This window comes from Notolepis coatsorum (assembly GCF_963971535.1).
Source record: "Notolepis coatsorum genome assembly, chromosome: 7".
In the NCBI taxonomy this organism is placed as follows: domain Eukaryota; kingdom Metazoa; phylum Chordata; class Actinopteri; order Aulopiformes; family Paralepididae; genus Notolepis; species Notolepis coatsorum.
Window position 1 is genome coordinate 116,373,598 of NC_140171.1, and position 25,984 is coordinate 116,399,581.

Sequence of the window (25,984 nt, forward strand, 5' to 3'; positions counted from 1 at the left end):
TTGTAATATCGAATGTTAATAATGTGTTATTTATTTTTTTAATGTATTTATTTTTATTTTCACAGTTCGTTTGTCTCGTTTGTATATTGTTATGAAAAATAATAACTGATATTGTAATATTGTATACGTTTGTTCATATTTAAATGTTTTTCCCCTATGTCTAGACTGTATGCCTCATTTCATGAGGATGTGAAATCAAAAAACCCTGCTCCAGCCAGACCTGTAGTGGCTGGTAGAACAATGCAAGGCGGTAGGCTACTTCTTGCCTTCTTGGTAAAGCCGCTGCAGGGACATTATGGGACCGTTAGTGGCAAACTGATGGAATTCCACCACCATCATGACGGTTTGTCAGAGTAGGTGGGCCCCGCAGTCAGACGATGAAACTGAGAAATTCTTGGAATCTCACCCACCATCAAGTCCAGAGGCTTTACTTCTTTAGTCTGTTCACAGTCTCCATATTATGATGGCCTTCCCTCACACTTTATTACAGGTCCATTCCCCATCTCTCATCTAATTTCATACAGGTCCATTCCCCATCTCTCATCTCATTTCTTACAGGTCCATTCCCCATCTCTCATCTCATTTCTTACAGGTCCATTCCCCATCTCTCATCTCATTTATTTAATCTTCATTCAGTTTGTGTCCATCTGGCACTCAACTAGAGCCGTCCTGATTACCATTGTTTTGGGCTTTGCAGCTTCAGTAGCGATCATCAGTGAATAATCGAAGCTTTGTTCTTCCCAAGGTTTCAATGCGGTGGGTGTGGATGAGTATGTAGATTTTCTGAAAGTTCACATGACTAACATTTCTAATTTTCTATAAGCTATTTCTTATGCTGATGTAGGCAAAAAAACTAAAGATTACCATGATGGCAGCGATTGAAGCTTCGAAGCATTCAAATCAGTATCCCTGTACTCAACGGTGTATTGATGTAATGCTTTTATAATGAACCCAAGCTTTATTCAGCATTAAAAAGCTTTACTGAGCAATGACATCATCATGTATCCAAGAGCAATTCCAGGAAAAATCCACTTTCATTTAGAGAATGAAAATGAGCTATACAGGCTTGGCCAAGTCAAAGCCACACATTTCCATTCCGTTTCTTTTTCCAGTTGAGAATGTCTCGAGACGGTGCTTGCGTATCAATATGCCGGTGGCGTTAACATTGGTAAAAAGGCGATTTGACTAAGGAACAAAAGTCCCCCTGTTTATCCTACCCAGATGTAAAACAGCCACCACATTGGCATGGGTGGCACACCCTGTTCATATCCTGGCATTTACACAGGGACAAGAGGACCTATGGTGCTTTGTCCCAGCGGATTAACATGCCCACATGTCTCCATGGATCTGGCCAGGCTCACCCTACGGCATGCTTCTGCCCGGTGTGGGGAAATTATGAATTTTGGGGTAGTAGCTGCCGTCTTACACACGGAAATAAAGCGACTATATTAACAACTAGATGACTATAATCTATAGGTCAGGTAGTTACTCGTCTTTCTCAGAGTTGACATGAAGTCATTTTACAGCAATCCTATTCTGGATACTTATCAGGACCCCTGCTCCCTGCTGGGCTGAAATAACGACATTTGTGCCATTCCTCTGTCACTCCCGGGGGAACTGTAGATCATGGGCTTCGTGTCCGGACCGCCTGTGACAGTAACAACAACAACATCAACTACACTTCCTGTTATTGAGAACACGCAGGCAGCAGGGACCCGGGAGGTCGCGGAGACTACTGCTGCTGCTGCGGAGGTCCATTATGTTCATGGCCTCATTGTTGCTGTACTTCCTCACTTCAGTAATCACTGCCTCTGAAAGATTATTTTGTGTATAGATAAGGGGGGTACTGAAGTCATGGGTGTGTGTGTGTGTGTGTGTTTGCGCTTCATCACAACTCAAAAACGTCCTCATCGGCTGTTCGTTTTGGCATAGAACATACCGACAGACGCACTTCTCTACAGATGGTCAAGTTGTAAAGCAAGCTGCCACTTTAACAGGAAGTTCAGTTTCCTATTAGTGGGTAGCATTTCACTCGAGGCCTGCTGATCCAGTGTCCGTGGGAACGTCTTTAACACTTTGAGTGCCAGCAACGTGTTATGTCGTTATTTCATCTTCATGCCCCCAGTTGAGTGCTGACGACTCGAATTGTCATTTCTTTTTTATATTAGCGGTCTGAATTCATATTTCATCAACAGAGTCTCCCGTTGGTACAGCAGCCCCTCTAGGAGCTCCGATGGGAAAATACCGCCCCCTATCGTCTATCCCTGTGTAACTGCAGGCCATTCGATTAGACTGGTGGATCTGTGGGGGGGGGGGGGGGGGGGCTACTGGCTCCACTATGCTGGCGAGGGATCTGATGAACAGGGAAGTGATCGCAAGATGGAAAGCAGCCTGGAATATATATTTACAGCAGCCAATAATCAATCAATAAACGCGATCGATATTTGGAATGGCGATCAGGAATTGGAATAATCTTTTTGGAGAACATCTGATCTAAGGTAAGGAGTCTATGTTACCAGTTTTAGGATAATCTGAGATAGGGCTGGGCGATAAAACGATAACTATCGCGATAAATTATTTCCTCGAAATAAACATGAAACGTGGTCACAAAGTTTCTGAGGCCACGGTTATAGTAGTGTGGGGTATACAGTGAACGTCGTTGCAATGTATTGGGGCGGAACAGAGTATTTTAGGTGATATTTAGTACATTGTAAACAAGGCTGGCTAGGATAATTAGCTTGCACGGCGCTATTTTATAGTTTACGTGCCAAGTGGGTATGTGGCGTGAATTCTGAGGCCACGGTTAGAGTAGTGTGTGGTATGCGGTGGACGTCGTTGCAATGTATTGGGGCGGAACGGAGTATTTTAGGGTCATATTTAGTACATTGTCATGGGATACACCGCTTGCTCTGATTAACTGCTAACGTGCGCGGACTGATGACGACATCAACTCGAGACATTCGCAGCAGCAAAACAAGTCTATAGCCCGTCAGGGACGCGAGAAGTCCGCGGGGAGTGGGGGTGCTGAGATATCGATCGTTTTTGATAATTTTTTAATTGAAAATGGGGGACCCTGATGTAAACAAGACGAAAGTCTTTCTCTGGTCTGCATCCCCTTAACAATTGTATGTATTGAGCTGTACTGTACCCATTCTGCAATCTGTTAATAAACTTTTCAATCAAACTTTTCAATCAAAACCGCTGCCCAACTGCTGCCCAACCGTACCCCACCTGGCTGTTGCGCCCTCCCTCTGCAATTCGTTCCCCGCATACATGATCGCCGACATGATGCAAAAGGTCTTCGATCACCCTCCCGGGGGCTCGGATAGTTCTGCTGGCTTGTTCATATATTCCTTTACTGCGAATTCAGCGTCCCAAAAGTTAACTATCCCAGGCAGGGCGCAGCCGCCAGCCGCTGTGTCTATTTTTTTTACCAACGGATTTCCAGTTCCGCGTTGACGCTTCCAGGCCGCCGTCCATTCGAATCCCAAGCGGTTCATGCGTCGGCTACATGCTGCTGTTAATAACACTGCATTATCGAGACAGCGCCCCTATGACGATCTGAATGAATTCCAAGAGTAGGGTAAATCTGCAGTGCCGTTCCGCTCTGTGACATGAGTAGCCTCGGTTACAAATTTGGAATAAAATCCAAAACAACCTTGCAGTTGCAGTTACACTCCCATCCAGCAGGGGGTGCTGCAGCCCCTGCCGCACCCCCCCTTCTCGCATCCCTGTAGCCCGTCCATCGGCGCCGGGCATAAGAAGTTAATTAAACTTGACAGACATTATATCGACGATAATTATCGATATCGAGTTATATGAAAATATTTATAATTTTATCGCGATAACGTTTTTGGATATCGCCCAGCCCTAATCTGAGATATTTTCACTGAGATAACAGCCATGTGTGTGTGTGTGCTGTTGAGGAAATAAGAGAATCGATTTCTCAGCTCGCTTCTATAGCGTGCATAAGTACACATACTATCGATAATCTAGCGTTTATTTGAAAACGATTCATAAATAGGCAGACAAATGACAACGTGTCTAGTGTATTCGAGAATATTCCAATAAATGCTGTTTATGACGGAATCTTTCTATTTTCTGGAAATTTGTGGGATGGGAGAAAAATCGGAAAAAGGAGGGGAAAAAAAGATACAAAAATAAATAAAAAATCCGTTTAGACATTGTTGACTGCAAACAAGTCATTGATAAGCGACGGGCAGATTAGACACATAGCCATAATTTAAAACATAGATTATGCGTTTTTAACGCTATCATTGAAGTGGATGATGGCACTCAAGGACATTAATCAACGTTAATGGCCGGCACTTAAAATGTTAAGAGACACGCAATTCTAACCAAACACTTCCGCGAGAAGTCATTTCAGAACATCATGGTGACACCGTCTCAACGAACTAAGCATTGAGAAATAGTCTACTATACTGTAGTTAACCTAGCGGGAGAAAAGTTGCAGTTCCTTCTAGAGAAGAATACTGTGGTTTTAATCAATAGGCTCTCTGGGCAAATTATTTCATGGCAAAGGCAGGTGAGGCCTTCAATAGACGTATTGGTCATGATGTTAGAGTAAACAGAACGTACGCTGAAATAAATAACAAAAACACCCTGAGGGCAGGGCCGATCCTGAACCAAACCATGGTACATTCAGTCCTTGCTATGACAGCAGTGTCCGCTACAGGATGAAATATTTAGTCAACGGCTGTCAATGAGTTTAGGGGTTCCTTTCCAGTAAAGAAAATACTATTTCTGCTACACTTGAGGGAATGCACAAAGCCACACATTTCTTACATGTATAAAATGGGGGACCCTGATGTAAACAAGATGAAAGTCTTTCTCTGGTCTGCATCCCCTTAACAATTGTGTGTATTGAGCTGTACTGTATTGTACCCAGTCTGCAATCTGTTAATAAAGTTTTAAATCAATCAATCAATCAATGCATAACAAAAAAGGAATGCAAGGTCTTGGGTTTTCTCCTCTTAGGAGTATTTCAAAGAACCGACTCTTACAAACAAAGTGAAGTGGAGAGAAAGAGATCAAGATGGAGAGGGAAATAGAGAGAGGGGAATGGAGAGAGCGAGAGTTCCTCCAAAGCAAAATGTCAAACATAATCCCCCAACAGAGGAAAGGAAGAAGCCTTTAATACTGACAAATGTTTCAAAACGCTTTGAAGAGGAACTGTAGGGGAGAGTGACCGCGTTGCACCGAGCCATGACCAACAGGCTATAGCAAAATGCACAAACCGCTGAGACACACATTGCGCACAACACATAAGCCAACCAACATTACACATGAGGCAAATGCATACAGCCTAAAAGACAGAAGTTGATTTGTACACAGCAATGTCAGAATTGTGGTGTGCGACCGCAAACCTATTAGGATGGTGTTACGCTGGTTACAACATTGTCACTAAGAACACGATAAGGGAAGTGAACAAGAGTTGACAACAGGAGCCAGTAAGTGTTGTGATGATGCACCGTTAAGTCTGCTCTGTGGTGTCTGTCTGCAGAGAGGCTTCTTCCCTGCAGAGTTGCGAGAGGGGAAAAGGATCTTCGAATGCATCCAAATCTGCTTCAAAAACTCACTGAAATGACCATTTCCAACGATTCATCTCATGTTATCACAACCGATTTTGACTTGAGTTGATACAAAGTGGTTATGCTAGGGATGGGAATTTATTTTATCGATAAGATTCCATTATCGATTCTGCTTATCGATACGATTCTTTATTGATTCCCTTATCTATCCCTGCTAAATTTATACTTTAAATAAATTAATTGGAAATGCAACAGAACTAAGCTGGTTAGAATAACAACATACAACTTGACATTTCGGATAGTCATTTATTGTTGAGCCCCCATGTCAGAAAAATTTAAAAAAACTGTAATTTTTAACTAGCCTACACTTAAATAAAATAATGTATTTGAGATTGAGATACATTTTTTGAAATTTTTTATTCTTAAACTAATTTAATCTATTGAATAACGACCTGTTGAATGTAACTACAGTTCAATATCTTAAACTAATGTAATCTATTGAACCGTAGTTGCATTCAACAGGTCGTTATTCCTCTGACTTCTCTGTCTCTGGTCTTTCAGAAAACCAGCGCGCGCGCACACACGTCACACACACAGGGCTCCCTCCCCGGTCCCCGCTCGCCCCTGTCCTGTAAGGTATTGGCTCGTGTTGCTACTAGGAATGGGCATTTTAAAGAAAAATCCAGATCGAATTGATCGCATGCTATACTCGATTGATCGTGTATTACTCTGAAAGAAAAAATCATAGCTACGAGTAATCGATTACTCACGCCCATCCCTAGTTGCTACACGGACATGTTTGTATGTTGCACGGTACTTCCTGACTTACCTACTAGTAAACAACAGTCAACGTGATCACACGCTCTCCGTCTCTTATTATATGTGAACTAAAGAGTACAAGGTTTACACAACAGCCCCCATCCACTTTTTTTTGTATTTGTACCTGTACTACCTGCTGTCAGCTGTTATCTCTCTCGGTGTGTCTGTATGAGCTTGGTTAGCTAGCGTTAGCTTCGCGGCTGTTAGGTTGCCCCAAATTAAATGAATGACTCGGTTCTAAAGCATTCGAGTAGTTTTCAATCACTGCACTTAGAAACAGTCAAACAGCGGGAGAGTTTTGGGAGCATATGACCAAAACCCAGGCAATTTCGAGCCCTTAAGGAATCAAATAGTCTGCTCTATGGCTGCATGCTAACGCTAACGTTATTGTTTTGAAACTGTCGGAAAAACCTGGCAGCGATAAAAGGAATCGATAGTCACGGAGGCATGCGATTCCAGGAATCGGACAATTAGGAACCGGCTCCCAACGGGAACCGGTTTTCGATTCCCATCCCTAGGTTATGCCATCCTTTTTTATTTCGTTTTTGTAAAGTAGAGTGTAACACTGCAGGGCTCTTTGGGGTCAAGTCAGCCTCATCTGTAATCTGTATGAGCCTTTTACTTTCTCTACCCTCATTCCTAGCCGTCCTAGGAGATCCAAAGCCACTCGCATCAACAGAAGCCCCTGGGGCAGGTCATCTCCAGCTTACGGTCCCAGTGGGCGCGGCTGTACTTATTCTGTGTCGGCCACTCCAGGTGTAAAGAGCCAAACCCTCTATTTATAGCCGCCTGTTTGGTCAAAAAAGTCTGCACTAAGGAGGTGTAGCTCTCCCACTCCCTTCCTCACTGCAGTGAAAACAGATTTCCTTATGAAAACAGCACCTGCTTTGAACCTGCCGTGTGATGATCAAACTGATGTGTGCGTTTTAAAGGGATGGTGCACATTGAAACAGAGACTGTAAAGTCCCATCATCACAGAGGAGAAAACAGTCACCTTCACGGTGTCACTCCTAATTAATTCCTACAAGTGTTACATTTTATGGATAGATTCTGCCTGGATATGTATAGAGTAGGGCCAGTAGGCTAAATGAAAGGAAAGCAAAGACTGGCCAAAAGAGAGAGAGAGATGGAGGAAGACGAGAAAAAAGAGAAGGAGGAAGACAAAGGAAGAAGGTAGTGACTGAAAGAGAGATGGAGGAAGATGATAGAGGAAGAAGGTACTGACCGAAAGAGAGATGGAGGAAGATGATATGGAGGAAGAAGGTAATGACCGAAAGAGAGAGACGGAGGAAGACCGAGGAAGAAGAGATGGAGGAAGACAGAGGAAGAAGGTACTGGCCGAAAGAGAGATGGAGAAAGAAGAAACGGAGGAAGACAGGGGAAGAAGAGATGGAGGAAGACAGAGGTAGAAGAGATGGAGGAAGACAGAAATAAGATGGAGGAAGAAGAGATGGAGGAAGACAGAGGAAGAAGAGATGAAGGAAGACAGAAAGAAGAGATGGAGGAAGACAGAGGAAGAAGAGATGGAGGAAGACAGAAAGAAGAGATGGAGGAAGACAGAAAGAAGAGATGGAGGAAGACAGAGGAAGAAGAGATGGAAGACAGAAATAAGATGGAGGAAGAAGAGATGGAGGAAGACAGAGGAAGAAGAGATGAAGGAAGACAGAAAGAAGAGATGGAGGAAGACAGAGGAAGAAGAGATGGAGGAAGACAGAAAGAAGAGGTGGAGGAAGACAGAAAGAAGAGATGGAGGAAGACAGAAAGAAGAGATGGAGGAAGACAGAGGAAGAAGAGATGGAGGAAGACAGAGGAAGAAGAGATGGAGGAAGACAGAGGAAGAAGAGATGGAGGAAGACAGAGGAAGAAGGCAAATTGGAAATTCACGGCTATAATTTGTGGGCTACACATGCACTTGTTGTATTGTATTAGAATAGTTCCCAGTGACTATTGAATAGCAAACCATCCCTACACTTGTCCCAGGGAGACGAGCATACTGTACACTGAGACAGAAGTTGAACCCTGAGTATTTAACACTGCAATTGACCTCTCAAACCCCACCCTCTTTTCTTGATCCTCCAATCACAACTGTTGCTTCCCTCCGAGTTTGTCCATCTCTGAACAGACAACAAGGTCTCCATGTCGTAAAATGAGTTTGTCCGAGGGAAGCAGCAGTTGTGATTGGATGATCAGGAAAGTAATTTGGACTGCCACAACCACCGGCACCACCACTGACCTAGCAGTGGAACATGCAACGACACGGCCACCTTGTTGTCTGTTCAGAGACGGAGCGCATCAGGACACACAGGGCCGCACAATGGTTTCACAGCTCACTTAGCAGCACTGTGCAGGTCTCCGAATAATGACCCCGACATTAACACTTTCTGCACGATCCACGTATATATACGTCTTTGCTCGCCAACCGTTCAGTGCCAAAAAACGTATTTCCTTTTTTTCGATTTTAATATTCTATTCAATGTCACGGACCTGTATGTTGCCGTTAAAAGGCATACTGGGACCCAGAGGGTGCAGTACCGGCCAGATCCTGCTAGGTGGCAGTATCGAGAGTGCAATAAACCCTGTTCCAGACCATGCGTTACATTTAAACCCCACCAGGCGGAGATTTTTAGTCCAGGGAAGCCTAGAGATTTCACTCGATCACATTGAAACGTGTCCAGGACACTCGATGCATGTGTTGTGCCGGATTATGTCGTGGACCAGATGGACACCAATACTGGAAATCGTGATCAAACAATTGGAATATTATTTTTGGAATAGCCCCGATCAAAGGTAAGGACTATCTGACGTCAATTCCACCTTGATCCTGCAATGATTTCATATCGATCCGGCTGATCAGCGTGTGTGGTGTTCAAAACGAATTCCGTTACTGGCAATCAAAGCATCAGAAACTACCCCCCCCCCCCCCCCCTTTCATGCATTCATGATGAAACATAATACCTATTATATACATTTGATTTGGAAATAGTAGCGTGTCCAGGGATAAAACGTCAATGCTTTTAGCAGAATTCACGTAGCGCCCTATAACTCAGCTTTTCAGGAATTAGCCCGGATCACTCTGAAATTATACAATATTCACCACGGGATAACATGCAAACGTATACATGAAAAAATTATTTCTTTTTTGCATGTTCGACGGAAGATACTGGCTGTCAAATTACCATAGTATTGTCTCCATAGCTATAATATAGATATAGCTCTACAAACAAGGTGACGCACCCCTATCATTAAAGCGTGGCCTAGCTAGAACGGGATAAGGATAATGGCCGGCGCTGAATGAGTTAAGATTAAAGGAACACGGCAACTTTTTGGGAAATTAGCTTATTTGTTTTTAAAAAAAACAGGGCATTTGATGTGATGAAATCACTGCACCCAGGCAGCAGTGGTTTGGCAAAAACTTGTTCAGAGTATATATCTGCTTAGAAAATGAAAATGTCTAATTATTATTTTTTTTTTTTAATTTCTCCACGTGGTAAATACACAGGTCACAACATGTTTACAGGAACGTTTTGGAGTTGTATTTGGAGTGTATTGGGGGTGACTGTTGGGAATTAGGCTACACTGGCACACCTTACAGTGAATGAAGCTAAGCTAGGCTAACGGTGCGGCTGTTCCCTAAGCCTAATGCATGCACAGAGAAGAAAATGGTATGTATCTGCTTGTCTAACTCCAGGGTAGATGGCAAATAAGCTAATTTCCCAAAAAGTTGGCGTGTTCCTTTAAGCTGTGTTCCTTTAAGCTGTGTAGACATGCTAGGGGGAGTAGAAGTTATTTGTGTGTCCTAGACAGAATATAGGGGAAGGCAGGGAATGCAAAGGCTGTTTATCAAAAGACAAACAATCATACTGTACCAGTCAAGCACTGATCAATTTATAAAGGCTGTTTATCAAAACACAAACAATAATACTGTACCAGTCAAGCACTGATAATTTTTTATAAAGGCTGTTTATCAAAACACAAACAATCATACTGTACCAGTCAAGCACTGATCATTTTATAAAGGCTTTACACTGCAGACTGGGACTGAAAAGTACTACCCTAAGGCAGTGGCCTGCTAAAATGTATCACACACTGATCCCTGATCCCAGAAATGCCCATTCATCACCGTTACATAACTCCGTTACATAATGTGCAGCAGGTAATATTCACGTGGAGGGGAGGTCAGTGGTGGAAGGGTGAGAGCGCACACACTTACCGCCATCACCAGCTCAAACGGCTGCTTGTACACCCTCACGGGTGACTGGTACTTCTGCACCATGGTGGGGATTACGCCGGCAGCAACAACCTGAACGGAACAAGAAGTGATGGAACAAAAACAATAAGAGTTGGGGCTTTTTGTAACCTATAACTATATAATCATAGTCTTTGGCGGGACAGAGGTTGTGTGATCATTAGATTAGGTCTTGGCTTAAAAATAAAAATAAAATAAAAAAAAACTGTGCACAGAGCGCTGAAATAACTGCGGTATCACCGTGTCCGACCCTACAGAAGTAGGCATGACATGTAATTAAGTAAAGGTGTGTTTGGAATGTCTGATTTGATGGTGCATGGTGCCAGGTTGTGTGTGTGTGTGTGTGTATACGTGTGTTTATTAACTTTATTGTATATAAGATCCCCATTAGCTGACACAAATGGTGGCAGCTACTCTTCCTAGGGTCCATAACAAAAGAGAAACAAGTATACAAACACCATCACAAATGTGTGTGTGTGCAAGTGGTGCGTTTGTGTGTGTGAGACGTGTGTGCATGCATGTGTGTGGTGTGCGTGTGTCTGGAACCCTGGGACACTAGGGACTTGTCTGTGATGGACTGCAGGAGGCTCAGGGTGAAGTGTCTTTACTGATCAATGGGTGCAGCCTCTCACATCCATTCATCACATTCAAGCTCTCTGGGACCAGAGCACTGCGATTGAATCTCACTGCCAGAAACTAGCACCTACTACTATACAAATACTAACTACTACATCCACAGGAACTAAATTGAGACAAATTAAGGGAGCACAGATCTACGTCACAATTACTTGTGTATGTATTAAACACTAAAAGGTGTTAAATGTGTTTGAGGCTAATGCACCGTGAACCGATGAATGTCCACCAAGTTTAGTCTGTTCATTGTAATGTGTATGCTCTGCTTTTCGCTCGCTGGAACATGAGAGTGGAGGCTAGTGAATGGGACCACAGTCCGATTGAGAGCACAGATGCGGGCAGGGGAAAATAGAAGGAACCTTCTGGGTGATTTGCAAGTTGACAAGAGTTGTTTTCTACAACTGTGCAATAAGACAAAACTATCCAATATATATATATATAAAATAATATTTATCTCAAACTAAAACTAAAATGTTGGGAATGGTGTTGATTTATGAGCCACTTCTGTAGAATTCCCCCCTCATAGTCCATTAATCGATCGGTTTGGTCCTCGTCAATTAGTAAATTTTTATATTTCTTCCTTGATTCACAAGTTATTTTGTGGGAAAATGATAAGCACATCTCTGTAAAAGAGGTCCTTCTGCATTATTAGATGTGTGAAACCAAACTACAATCTTATGTTCAAATGACTGGTTGGGTCTTATGGTTGGTTCTTATGGTTCCTCAAGTTTGCTTTGAACTAGGAAAAACGGCTTTTTCCTTTGATGCTTCCAACACCTGGAATGCCCTCCAACTGACTCTGAAGCCGAAGGTTCTTCCTTCTTTTGCTGCATTTAAAAGTATGATCTCCAACCACTGTGTGTCGACTTGTAACTGTCTTAGCCGTTCATTATTCTTATTTATTGTGCATATATGTGTGAAATTGCTGATAAACTGTATTGTTTTGTAAGCTTGTAAATGAGGGTAACCACAATGTCTTAGGAGTTGAAATAAAAGGTTTGAAATTAAATGTCTATTAGTTGACTAAGAATATTTAGTTGAGGATAGAGTATACACTTCTGTAACGTTCCCTGTAACTTCCCAGAGGCAAAACATGATCTATGCTGGCTTTGTACAAGATGTTCAATTTCGCTGCGGATCCAAACTTCCTCAACAGTTGTGCTGGGGAAGATTTGTTGTTGTAAATATATGTGACCCAACGTTACAGCACTACACTTGTGGTGTAAGGGGTTGCCGTGTGAACCAGACTGTGCTACAGTGCCCGCCTGGAGGCACTTACTCCAATCTTCTCCAAAAACTCACAACGGACAGTCCAAAAATAGTCAGGATTTTAGTCCATAATTAATTGTTTGTTCACCAGCCATTTATTATGGACAAAAAACTCAACTATTTTTGGGGAAAGTTTTTTTTAGAAGATGGGAGAAAACATTTAGAAGAATAGATGAATGAATGAAAACTTTATTTAACAGATTGCAGAATGGGTACAATACGGCTTGCAGACCAGATAAAGACTTTTGTCTTGTTTACATCAGGGTCCCCCATTTTCAATTCATAGTGGTGTGATAGACGTGTCTCCAGGCGGGTCTCTCGGTTCCCGGTTCTGTATATACAGTAGTCCCTGTAGCATATAGTTCACACGGCTATGTAAAGGGAAGGGTCATGTACTTAGGTTCTAGCTAAAGACAAGACCAGTTACCACCAACACCAAGTTGGACTAAACACATCGCTAGTGTTCCTCTCGACATTGATAGAACATCACAATTAGACTGCAGTATAATTACCGTCATGTTCAGGATTTGTCTGTCACTTCATAGTTAGACACATTGAGAGATGTGAAAGAAGAATGTTAACGTTGACGTTACTCACACATCCCAGCTGCCTCAATTCAATCAAAACATTTGGAAAGTTTGACCAAAAAAATAAAGACAGATAACACATTACTAGAGTTTATGTTAGCTAACCTACCTAGCTAGTCATAGACGGATAACATCCATCATAATATCGCTGCTGACTTAATTAACATTGCTGTATTATTATATAAACATTGGATAGAATTAATTGTGAGTTGAAATTATTCATATTTAGGAATAGGAGCACTCACCAACGAGTTGTTAAATGACTACAAAACTGTTTATTTAGTCTTCCTTGTTTCGTCTGAAAAGGTTATCCAAATCAGCTCTGGCCATCCCCAGCCGTACAGTACAGTCAGTAATATCCACTGAGCCGGGCGGCGAGCACCCAGCAGCAGCACCTCACGTTACTGTATGTTAGCTCCGATGCTAGTAGCTGCTCTCCTACACACCGTCTGTCAGGGGGACGCTCACTAGCCACGCGTCCTCTTCACAGCCCACTGTCTCCCGATTCAACACTACTTCGCAGTCCACAGAGGCGAGCCCCCCGGCAAATGTCCAAGTTCCAGTTCATAATAATGTATTTAGCTAACTTAGAGAGGTACATAAACATACAACGCACTAGGAGAAAGGACCATGCGTGTGTATCCCATAAACCATAATAAGACTCCTCTCTTCTTCACAGTGGTAGGTAGTGAGGATGATGATGATGATGATGACAACGCTCCTCCCACTTGGCTCTCCAGTTTTCCCCCCTCCAGAGCGCAGTGCTGCGTTCATAAAACATTCCACTGACTGTCTTCTCCGCGTGTATGATACACTATTGCATAAATATGTTCACGTGATAACTTGTAATTATTTTATATTGTAGGCGCGTGTTGGCCTGGCATATTTAAAAATGTATTTATGCGACCAGCTCAGCAACTGTGATCAGATCTAGACAATGCGCGCGTGTGTGTGTGTGTGTGTGCGTGTGTGAGTGTATTCCTGTGTGTGTGTGTGTATTCCTGTGTGTGCGTGTGTGTGTATTCCTGTGTATGTGTGTGTGTGTGTGCCACAGTGCCGCCCATTGCAAGCATGTCCCATGTCGTTGCATGCCGAATAAAGACACTCTAAAGAGGTCCTGCATTAATGACAACAGCAAGAACCGTGGGATTTGTATTACTGAATGAAACTGTAAACAGAAAGGCATATTGGGATGCCAGATCCTAATGTGAAACACTGTGATTTACTTGCTACCTCTCTATCTTTTTTTTATGCTCGCTTATGCCTGTATTTTTTACTGTTGTGAAGCACTTTTAACTGCAACTTCTGTATGAAAAGTCACCATCGTTGGAGAGGCGTAGGAATGTGTAGAATACTTTACATACCTCAGAAGCCTCATAAGCAGTGAAAGTGGAACGCAAAAAGACATCAAGACGCGTCTCAACAAAGCAAGCGGTGCTTTCAGCCAACTTCGCAACATCTGGAAGTCTAAACAATATAGCTTTAAAACCAAACTCAGGCTCTACAACAGCAATGTTAAGTCTGTCCTGCTATATGGCTCTGAGTGCTGGAGAGTAACAAAACAGGATATGAGAAAGGTTGACATCTTCCACAATAGCTGCTTACGTAGGATCTGCAACATCTTTTGGCCAAATAGAATCTTGAATGAGGAACTTTATAAGAAGACAGGCAGCTTGCATATGTCCCTTGAGATAAGGAGACGGAGGTTAAGATGGCTCGTCATGTATTGAGGATGCCCAATGAAAGGTTACCCAAAGTTGCCTTGAGATGGACCCCAGTTGGGAAGAGAAAGAGGGGTAGACCAAAGAACACCTGGCGAAGGACAGTGATGATGGAGCTGAAGGAGATGGGTCTTTTCTGGGACGAAGCGCAGGCCAAAGCACGAGACAGGATTCAGTGGCATGAGTGTATGATTGCGGCCTTATGCCCCAACCGGGACGAAGAGGATAAGTAAAAGTAAGTAAGTCTGTATGAAAAGTGCTATACAAATAAAGTTTATTATTATTATTATCAACAACCTTAACTGTCCCACGTTTTAATGACTTATACCTGGGCTCCATCCTAGAGGCTAATCTTTCCTGTGACAAAATGGCATCCAATGTTAAATGTAATAAGAAAAGTCAACCAACGAACTCGATTCTTGTACCGGATCTCCTCTCTGGTAAACAAGAACACCCTGAGGACTCTGGCAGGAGCACTCATACAAGGGTACTACGACTATTGTTGTGAAGGGCCAGATTAAAAGCTGAGAATCTACGTTTATTGTTTTATATACCTTGTATATTATTTATATATACAATTTATATCCCTTTAAGCCTGCGTTTGAATCCTAGTAATAGTCACTTTCCTCATTGGATAACGTTCTCGGCGCCAGACGGCGCGCCCTTAAAGTCAGGTTCAAAGGCGAGCCCAGGCATGTTGGAGCATGCCTGGAGACGGCGCATTGATTCGAGACGAGAACTGAGGTTTGGCACTAGAAAGCCACTTAAGTATATATATTGCGGCAGGTGCGAACAACAGTGTGCGTTCGTTCGGTAAAACAGTGAAGTGCAAGCAGTTCGTCTAAACAGAGTGTTGAGAACCACGTGCGAAGTGAATAGTAAAAGTGTCAGAGTTAATGCAGTAACGTCAAGTTCGACTTAGCTTAATGTGAAGTAAAGAGTCGGTATTTATTGTGCATCGTGCCAACAGCAGTTCGTTCGTGTGCAGCATTACCCAGCACCATTACCCAACCTTTTGCTACTGACTGACTTATTCATATTCTTCGCCATACAAGCGCAACCTTAATTCCCATCTCTGTACAATTTGCTGCATAACAATAAATATTCTAAATGATATTTCTTTGTCTTCTGAGTGTCTGCCATAATTAACTGTACTTTCTGGCAAGTAATAATAATGATAATTAGCAGTGGTTTAATCTATCACAATCTTTAATACAGTCAGGGTTTTGTAACCCCTCAGTTACAACTATGCTTGCACCTCATGGTACCAAAGCACCTCAAAGGCGCTAAAAACAAAATTACAAACATCTCAAAACAAACTGGTCAGACTACTGCTTGACCTTACTCCTAGAACCCACCTCACCCCTGCCCACTTTGACAACCATAGGATGGCTTAGAGTACAGAGTACAGCAACTTGCAATGGGCCTGGTCTACAAGATACACTACACGACCAAGGCATCGGCGTATTTAGACCACTATCAGTAGGGCACGATGATCATACTGATTAATTTTTTTTTTTTTTTTTTTAACAAATGTTTTTTATTTTCCCTTTTTTAACATGATCAAATGATCATTTAACATGATCAAATAATTATTATAATATTTTTTACTTCGCTTTGAAATATTATAGTGAAATATTTTGCACTGCATTTATCTTGTTGAAATCCTCCAACAGGCTCTTTTTTGTAAGTTGACTGGTTTGCACACCAATAATACAGTGCAATAATAGAATAGTAGATTAGATAGTAAAATTATGCAATAGAATGGCCAGAGTAAAATAGTGCTACAGTACATCAACAGCGGGGTGTATTAGAAGGCTATGGCGAAGAGGTAAGTTTTTAGCTTATTTCTGAAAATATTAAGAGATCTAGCTTCCCTAATGTCCATAGGTAGTGTGTTCCATAACTTTGGTGCATAGTTAGCAAAGGCTGCATCCCTGATTTTCTTTAGACTGTGGCTTGGAACCTTCAATATACCAGTAGTAGATGATCGCAATGTTTATACTTTGTATATAAGGAGGAGGACCTTGAAATCAATTCTAAATGTTACCAGAAGCCAGTGTAGGTTACTTACTTGTAACTTCGGGTTTGATCCAAGGAGTAAGTTGCCCCATATTGCTCTGTAACATTTCTCTTTTTGTTATAGGACCGACTAGTAGGATTTCAGTTTTGCCCTCATTTAATTTGAGGAAGTTGTTCGTCATCCATTTGTTTATTGCTAAGAGACAGGCGGAAATGGAGTTTATAGCTGTGTGATCATTTGGTTCAGCGGAGATGTACAATTGTGTGTCATCTGCGTAACTATGGAAACATACATTGTGCTTTCTAATGATGTCTCCTCAATGTTCAATGTTCAATGCAATGTTCAATGCAAGTAAAGCACTTTAAACTTTAAGTATGACTAAATGCTTTCTTGACTATATATATAGTAACTGTTCCAAAATGCATAGATTTCTATGTATTTTAGGGGTTTGGGTGGCTAGCTCTTTTTAATATAAATGTCAGATTGTTTTATTTATTTCATAGATTTCTATGCATTTCAGGAGTTTGGGGGGCTGGCTCCCCAAAATAATTAAATAACATAACCCTAACCTAACCCTAAAACCGAAATAAAGTTAAAAAAAATTGTTACAAAATCCACCCATTTTCGCCCACAAACCGGCCAAAACCGGCCACATTTTTTTCATAGTTTTTGGTGCCCTTCTGTGTCCTACTGAAGTGCTGGGTCTAGATACGCCCCTGGACCAAGGTACCCATGTACATGTCAAAATACTTCCCAAAGGTCAGTGAATACCACGATCACAACACCAGAGGGAGCTCCAATCATGTTAAACCCAGATTCGGCTCAAACAAGGGACTAAACACGTTTAGCAATTATGCCACATCAATGTGGAACGCCCTACCCAAAGCTGTAAAGGAATGTGAATCACTACCCACTTTCAAAAACACTCTCAAAGAACACCTACGGGAGACTGCAATTCGAAACTGGCCCATGTAAATGTCCTAACCCAACCCCCTCCAATGTACAGTAAATGACCAAGTATGGTTGTCAATATTCCAATGTACAGTTTTGCTTGTACAGTTGTACAGTGTTCCCCCCCCCCACCCATCCTGCCCCCCCCCCCCACCCCACCCACCGAACCACCTCCAATGTACAGCCCGACCCCCACCCACCCCACCTACCCAACCTCCCCCAATGTACAGTTTATACGTCAAATGTATTATACTCTTTTCTGGACTCTTTTTGTATCACAATGTTGTTGTCATACATTTATAGATGTAGCAGTACTGTATATCTGTAGGTCATGTATGTCATATATGTCCTGATGAATTGAAAATGGGGGACCCTGATGTAAAGAAGACGAAAGTCTTTCTCTGGTCTGCATATCCTTAACAATTGTGTGTATTGAGCTGTACTGTATTGTACCCATTCTGCAATCTGTTAATAAAGTTATCAATCAATCAAGCATGCTACATTTAGGCCAACAAGGACACATCTAAACTATTCAAGAGAGCAAGTGTACAGAATGGCACAGGTCAGTAAAGCTGAATCTCAATACCCTAACCCTAATATCCCTCATTAAGAATTCACATTATGTTCTTCCTGTGTCCCAGGACAGTTTGTCAGTATTTGTGAGTAAAGTAACGAGGTTGAAACCTTGCAATAGTAGCCCCTTGGTGTAGACTCACTCCTAAATTAAATATCCCCACGTCGCCGCCTGAATTGGATCCTTTTCAGATGGCAGAATGAATAAGACCATGGTATTTAGCATAGTGATCACATGGTGCTGATTTGCGGAGGGTTCGCGGTTTGAGGCTGTCGGAGGACAAGTGCAGAGTATGAAGTGCCTATTGATTCAATTGAATCATCAACCTGTAGAGGCAGAAACCGACTTGGTGGATTTATATATTATTATATTATTATTATTATATATATTATTATTATATATATATATTATATTATGTAGGAGACCGGGGCACAGTGGATCAGAAATCTTATATTTCAGCTTTTTTCCTGGCTTGATGACAGCATGGTTCTGGTCTATTGAGGAATTGATAGCAGAATATGTTCTCTATAAAACATATATCATATCCTGCCAACTGCCAAATATGAGATGCTGAGATGGGGTTGAATGTAAAAATATATTTGATCCACTATGCCCCAGTAACGGGGTACAGTGGATAGCTACCTGGGGCACTGTGAATCAGTCCAGATATGATACATTATTTTTTCACAAACAGCATCTTTATTGTGTGAACGAAGCAAAACTTTCATGTACAAATAAGACATGTCAACAATAGACATATCAACCACACCAACAGTTGAAAATACTAGTACAGTAGCCTATGTAAAACCCAGCGTAGTGCTGGGAACTTTCGCACACGCATCTGACACATCCTGTACATTTGGGAAAATGAATGTGAATGATACATCATGGTCTCTGACTTCTGTCTGTCCAGGTTTACTGATGTACAAAGGACCCCTCCTGGCTACATTCCTATCTGTGAACAAGATAATCACAGCAACACCTAACATTGTATTATTTTCATGGTTATAATGAAAAAAATGCATCGCAAACTAAACGCACAACAGTGCTTCAACATATTATTCAATATTGAAAACCATCAGTTGCAGATGCTGAATTGTTTTACAATACCTAGTGCAGCATATTTGAATACAAGGAGAAATAGACTGGAAATATCATATGGCGTGCAACACGTGCTGTGCCACCATGTTGAATGGGGTTGGGCAGCTTTGCTACAACATCTTCAAACAAAACTTCTGATATGTCATCGATATTTGGGAAAATGAACGTGAATGACTTTGGTTTCTCACGTCGCATAAACTTCACTTCAAATGTGGTTTCATCAGCAACCACAATGCGGCATTGGACCTGCCCTACATACATTGCATTGGTTTTCTTTGTTGCAAACTTTGTCAACACAAAATCTGTTGCATTCAGAGCATTGCAATCCGGCAATTCTAAATTCTCTAGTTGGCCATCATCAAGGTCATCATAATCTGATGCGTCATCACAAAGTCTTCTCGCATCAGCATCCGCGTCAGAGTTTGATGTGTCTCCCTCCATATCATCATCGAATTGCAGCTTCCGCTCCTTCTTTTTAGCTACTTTTGGCTTTTTAGACTGTTGACTGCCCTGATTTGTTCTTTGATTGGAGTGTCTGTCAGAACAAGGGTTTTTCCCTTATCTTTTCCACCTTTGTTTTTGCGCGGTGGTGCCTTTGGAAAATGGCTGATTTCTTCTGGTGTGATGATAGGCCTACTCAATTCTGTTGAAGTTGAACCAACTGCTTCGAGTGCCTTTGAAGATGTTGCGGTGTCATCTGGGGCTTCATGTGAAATTTCTGGTGCAGGTCGATGAAGTTCTTTGGCTGGTTGTGGAGGTTCTGGATCTGGGTCTGAAAGCTCTGGTGCTCTCTGTGGAGGCTGTTCAGCTGGATGAGGTGGTTCTGGGACTTCAGCGATTGGCTCTGCAGATTCTACTGCAACAGGTCGATCTGTTACATATGAACTGAGGAAATCATCATCGCTGAAGATATTGGGGTTGAATGGATAGATGCCAGATACTCGAAAACCGGATGTAATATTCTTTGGAGTGAAGGCTAATGGGTAAGCATTGCCCACTATCTGAGCGATATCATGGATTGTGATAGCTTGACCGGGGTGGTTGAGCATGAAAGCATTTGCTGCCTGGTTGAAGAATGCCTTGAAGGGTCCGTACACAGATCGATCCAATGGTTGCATTTTGTGGCTGCAGTGTGGTGGCAGAGTTAGCATAACCACACCGTTGTCCTTGGCAAGATCAATGGTTTCAATCGATAGATGGGTGTCATGGTTATCCAGTATTAGCAAAACTGGACACTCCTTGGAACACTTGGTTGACTGGATGAAGTGTCGCATGAATGCTGTGACGTTCTCAGTAGTCATCCATCCTGTATTATGGGCAGCTCCAACAGTCCCTGGTGGTGGCCATGGATCATTGCATCTTTGAAATGCACTCGGGGGAATACCATAAATGGAGCAATGGAATTTCCAGCAGCATTTATTGTACCAAGCATTGTTACCAAAGTACCTCGCTCTCCTGAGGTAATCTTCCCAACTTGCTTCTCATTTTTGCAGGCGATCACTTTTGTGTTGCCAACTTTCTGGACGGTCATGCATCCAGTTTCATCTGTATTGTATATGTCATTTGGGCCGAACTTATGTCTCTTCATAAGCTTCTCCAAGTTGTCAAAGAAATCTTTCACATTCTTTTTGTTAAAACTTGTTGCCCGTGATAAACTGGTAGCCTCAGGACGACGTAGCGAAAGGTTCGGGAAGCGCTTCATGTACCCTGAAAACCAATCTTCGCCAGCCAAACGATTTGTACTCCAGGGCCCTCATTCATCAACCTGACTTACGCACAGATATGTGCTTAACCTGTGCGTACGACCATTTCTAAGCAAAGAGTGGGATTCATCAATTTCAACTTGAACTTGACTTCGTGCTTATGTGTACGCACAGCTCGGAGCACACTTAGCTGACGCCCAGTGGTAGAACATCGTTACTACGGCATAAGCGCTCCTCAGTTCTGCATTAGTTTCAAGGCGGAAATAAGCTTCCGTGCATTAGTGTTCAACTTCTGTATGACCCGTAATTCATTATAGTTCATTATAAAATAGCGACAGTAGTGTAATTATAACGGGCTCACACGCGAACAAGAGGTTGGCCTGCTTGTTTGGCACAGGGGGGCAGACGCAAAACACCAACCTCCAAACGCGATTAAATATTGTTTCAAATAAAAAGCGGATTATTTTGTGTTTCATGTTTCCAAATAAGATTGGTCACGAAATGCTTTCTACTTCAATTTGTTGGTTAGAATAGATGACCTCAGTTGAAACTTCACTGAGACTAACAGTCTATTTGTGAGCTCCCGCTCAGATGTGATAATAATAACAATAATAATAATAGCTTCATTTTATATAGCGCCTTTCAAGAGACCCAAGGTCGCTTTACATAGATAGGGGGGGGGGGAATAACAAAGTAACAGACATAGTGGACAGACACACAACATATAAATATGATGATGGAATTCATTCAAGATCCTCTCCACCCTCGGGTCTTTGCCACCGGCACGGTCCATCGTGATATTGGAGATGGATCGAGCAATAGACTGTTACTGTAGCTGTCAAAGCTCCATCACAAATGCAGTTATGTGAATAGAAAGGGATTCCACTAAGTCAATGTTGCGATGCGCATTTGCCTGATACATGTTGTTGCTGCATGCCGGGAGGAAGGCGATGCTGAATGTTTTCAATTCATTAAATAAAACGGATACTTTTTGCACGTTCTTATTTACATTGTGACAACAGCCTTGTGAGTTCCCGCAGTGACCCGCACACAGACATGATGGAATTCAAGTTCAAGTTTGTATTGATCACATAATGGCAGGCTACACATGGCGTATAGGCTACATCATTGGCAGTGAGATTCATTGTTCTTGTATATGCTCTCGTATTATTGTTTATATAGGCTACCCAATACTGACATCAAAATAGATTGTATGACTCTAGAAATCATATGCAGCAGGTAGAAAATTGACGGAAAATCCGTCGCGATTTGGAATAAAATTGAGGAGAACTTTAATCCCTGGGTATTAATCAAACAAAACGGGAAAAGGCAGTCATATTCTAGCACGGTCTTTATTAGTGTTTGCGCTGCCCAGGCAGCAATGGTTAATAGATATCATATCCGACATCACCGTACGTGTTGTACACGTCTGTCAGCCTGTCACATAACACGCTTCCCTCGGCTTAGTCCATTTTTCCACATTTCATGGGGGTATTCCATTACCGTATATGGTTAATCGGGGCGGTTCTGGTATGCAAATACTTAAAACAGTGCACGAGCTCAAACGTAGGATCAAAGTCATATTTATCAAGACAGGTGTGCGTAGAACCTGCGTACGCACGTGTGGTAAATCCCGTTTTTTTTGTGCGTGCACTGATTCTAGATTCTGTGCTTACGTGTGGAAATAGAACATTTTCTACGCCACGTTGATGAATGAGGGCCCAGGATTCTGGGAATGTTTTTCCATTTCTAGCAGCAAATTCATACGCCAGCACACAAACTTGTTTTCGCGTCAGTCCATACTGAATTTTTGATGCTTTGATCAGATAATCCTGCAGAAGTATCTCTTCGGCATGCGTCAAAACCTGGTGGCAATTGTACTTTGGTGAGTATGCCATTGAATCTTTGCTTTCAGCATCTCGTGCTTTTTCCACGTATCTACGTAGAGTTGAGAACTTTATATTGTCTGTTTTACAAACATTGCGAATACTTTGTCCCGTGTCAAGTACTTTCTTGACGGCCTCTTTAATTTTTTCATTGTCGGTATTCCCAATTTTTCTGGAGTCCAGTTCTGTTCAGCCACACACTCGCCTCCTTCTTCGCTTTCACCACAAGGAAGTGCCTTCGGTAGATCCCCACTTGACGAGGTTGCTAGTTGAAGAAAGTTGGAAAACAAGAGATACGTTGACATCATATCTTTATTTTCTCTCTCACTATTTTTCGAGAAAATACGGCGATATTGTCTTCGTTACTAGAGTGTCTGGAAGATGATGATCATTCTACACCTCCACCGGTTTTTTCGTATTAGGAGTTCACGCCGCTGACATGCCTCCCAACTACAATCCTCCTTGCTGCGGCTGGATGGGGTAAGACCCTCCAGCAACACAGCTGGACTGTAGGACGCACCGACTGTTGTGAGAAGCGGTGGGTTCCAGGTTTGGTGAGTAATGTTTTCTTGCGAGCACCACTTGTCTGTTAGTGCTATGGGGGCTAGCTGACAATGTTTACGAAAACCGGCCCCAGATTAGGGTCCTTCTGTTCAGCCTTTTAGGCGACGGCGGAGGATCTTGGTTTGAAGCCCATTATAGTCAACTAGTGGGCCACGACCAGTAACTGGTGATCCCAGGATTCTCTGGACGAGTGGATGCTTCTCTGTCACCGTGTAGGCCCCATCTTTCATCTTTCATACAAATGAGAGTATACCCTCACGAGGAAATGTGGGCATGGATGTTCGTTATCGGGAGATCCATGTTCAAGTCGGCTACAGCCCAGATGGGACTTGTGCTGGCTCCGCCGGATGTCTGGTAAAATCACTGTTGTAAACTGTGTTGACATCTCTTTTTCTCTTCTCTCTTAAAAGGTGAGGAGGGTTTCAGAACGGCGGCCTGTCTGAAGTGTGGCTTGTTATATCGTTTGCGTACAAGTTCAGGTGGTAGCTGCTTAGCAGATAGCTGCTTAGCTTGCGTGCTAGTTGTGGCCTACTGTGTTAGCCAGTCAGCTGTTAGCTGCGGTATTAGCTCGCTGTGTTTACCAGGCTAGTACACGTTAGCTTGCTGCTATCAGCCGAACGGCTGTTAGCTTAATGCTACACTGTTGAACGTTTTCTGTGACTATAACATGCCTTAAACACTCTGACTACGACGTCATCTTTGACAGAGGATGTTAGTCGAACCTACCCAGAGCCGGCCGGCGAGGACTGCGTCAACAAGGAGAACCGTAGCGGCGGGATGGAGCAGCGACGCTGCCCGTGTCGTCAAACACAGGATGCTGTGTTTACTACCGGTGCCCTGTTAGAGACTGCAGTTCGCTTGATCTGCGCTCTCGGTAGGAAGGTCCTGACCAGACCTTAAAACGCGGCTTCTTCCTTCCCTTCTAAATGTTTTGTAAATAACGACGTTTTCCAAAACGAGTGTTGCTGCACTACATTTAGGATACGACGCGAGTTATGTGTGAATTGTCTTGTCACTGGTATTAGCTCCATGAAAATCGGGTTGTTTGTTACAGATGTAAAAATGATCTGGTTTGTTGTGTTGAGAAACATCATGTGTGTTCATGTACCGTGTACTCACAACTAAGGGGGTTAAACTAACCTATAAAGCTATGCTTAGTGACATATGAGTGAAGAATGAATTCTTTTCTCAGCCTGTAATGACAATGAACAGTGTGTTCACATATTAACAGGTTTACCTGTTCAACTGGCCGTATTAAGGGTAAGGTAGGAGGGGCGTTCCCCCCAGTTCCCTGGGGACTTCCTCACCCTCCTCTCAGACATGTTGTTTACAATATATTGTGTCACTGTGTGGTGGGATACGATGTAACCCTTGGCTTGATTGCTGGGGTTGTGCTAAAACTGCTTGAGGAACTGTATTTTCCTAAAAGAAAAGATTGTTTGGTCACTTTTTCGTGTGTGCTTGGCAAGGCCAGTGGCCGATACTAATCGAGAATTGTGTATTCTCTCATTATGAAAAACAGCGTTCCTCTGTAGAGTGTATTGCCATTTTTTGTGGTGGTAAAGGGTTGTGTGTATCTTGTGATCTACAACTGGGTTGGGTTGGCCACAGAAGCACATGGGTAAGTCTGGTACCGGGGCTCTTAAGGGGGCCCTCTCTATTCTGTGTTTTTTCCTTAGTAAAAATCAGATAGCAGGTTAGCACATGAGCTGTGTGAAGCTGTTAGACGCTTCATGTAGCTGACTATGACTGTGTCATACTCCTTTTTGTCGTTACATCGTATCATGGGTGTGGGGTCGTAAAGGGGTGAACTGGTAATCCTTTCCTCCCCTTCTTTGATGGGCAGGGGTTAAGACCTCCTGTCCTTCAAGGTTCCTGTCACGTTGCTGTTCGGCACGTTACAGGGTAAGGGGGGGGGGGTTTCCTGGTCCCGCGCCCTGGAATATTGGGCGTGTGCACCGCAGAAATTCCCCCGCCACAGAGTACGTTACTGTGCGCGTCTCTGTTGGTAAGACTTCCGTGAGCTGTTCAGGTCCATATGATGGATCTGTTTCAGGGAGGGGTCAGGGCTCCTCCTCACGAAGCTCCTACTCGGGCCTTCTGTAAGTTAGGACTCTCCTTCCATGTGAGGGAGCCTCCTCAGAGTGCAGAGCCTCCTCCTCAGATTGTCAAGGTGAGTAGAACTCCAAAAAGGAGTCCTGCTCTATTGTGTGTGTATTCGATTTAATTCGATTATTGAGTGTGTATGGGTTCAGTGCCTCCTCTTCGGAGAGCCCTAAAACCAAAATTTTACATGGCTCAATGTTGCAATATATTCTTTTCAATCTATACAGCTCGCGTGGGAAGTCTCTCTGG

General features: G+C 42.8%; 1 protein-coding gene across 1 annotated transcript in view; it reads right to left on the bottom strand.

Annotated features, from left to right (window-relative positions):
* LOC311232233 (SEC14-like protein 1) overlaps positions 1–13,777 on the bottom strand; it is a 63,780-nt gene extending 50,003 nt beyond the window's left edge. Inside the window, exons 1-2 of the mRNA XM_084318965.1 lie at positions 13,352–13,777; positions 10,582–10,671 (exon numbers count right to left, since the gene is read on the bottom strand). Coding sequence (XP_084175091.1) covers positions 10,582–10,644 — 63 coding nt within the window. The 5' untranslated portion in view covers positions 10,645–10,671; positions 13,352–13,777. The remainder of the gene's footprint in view (positions 1–10,581; positions 10,672–13,351) is intronic.
* Between the last annotated feature and the right edge of the window lie 12,207 nt (positions 13,778–25,984).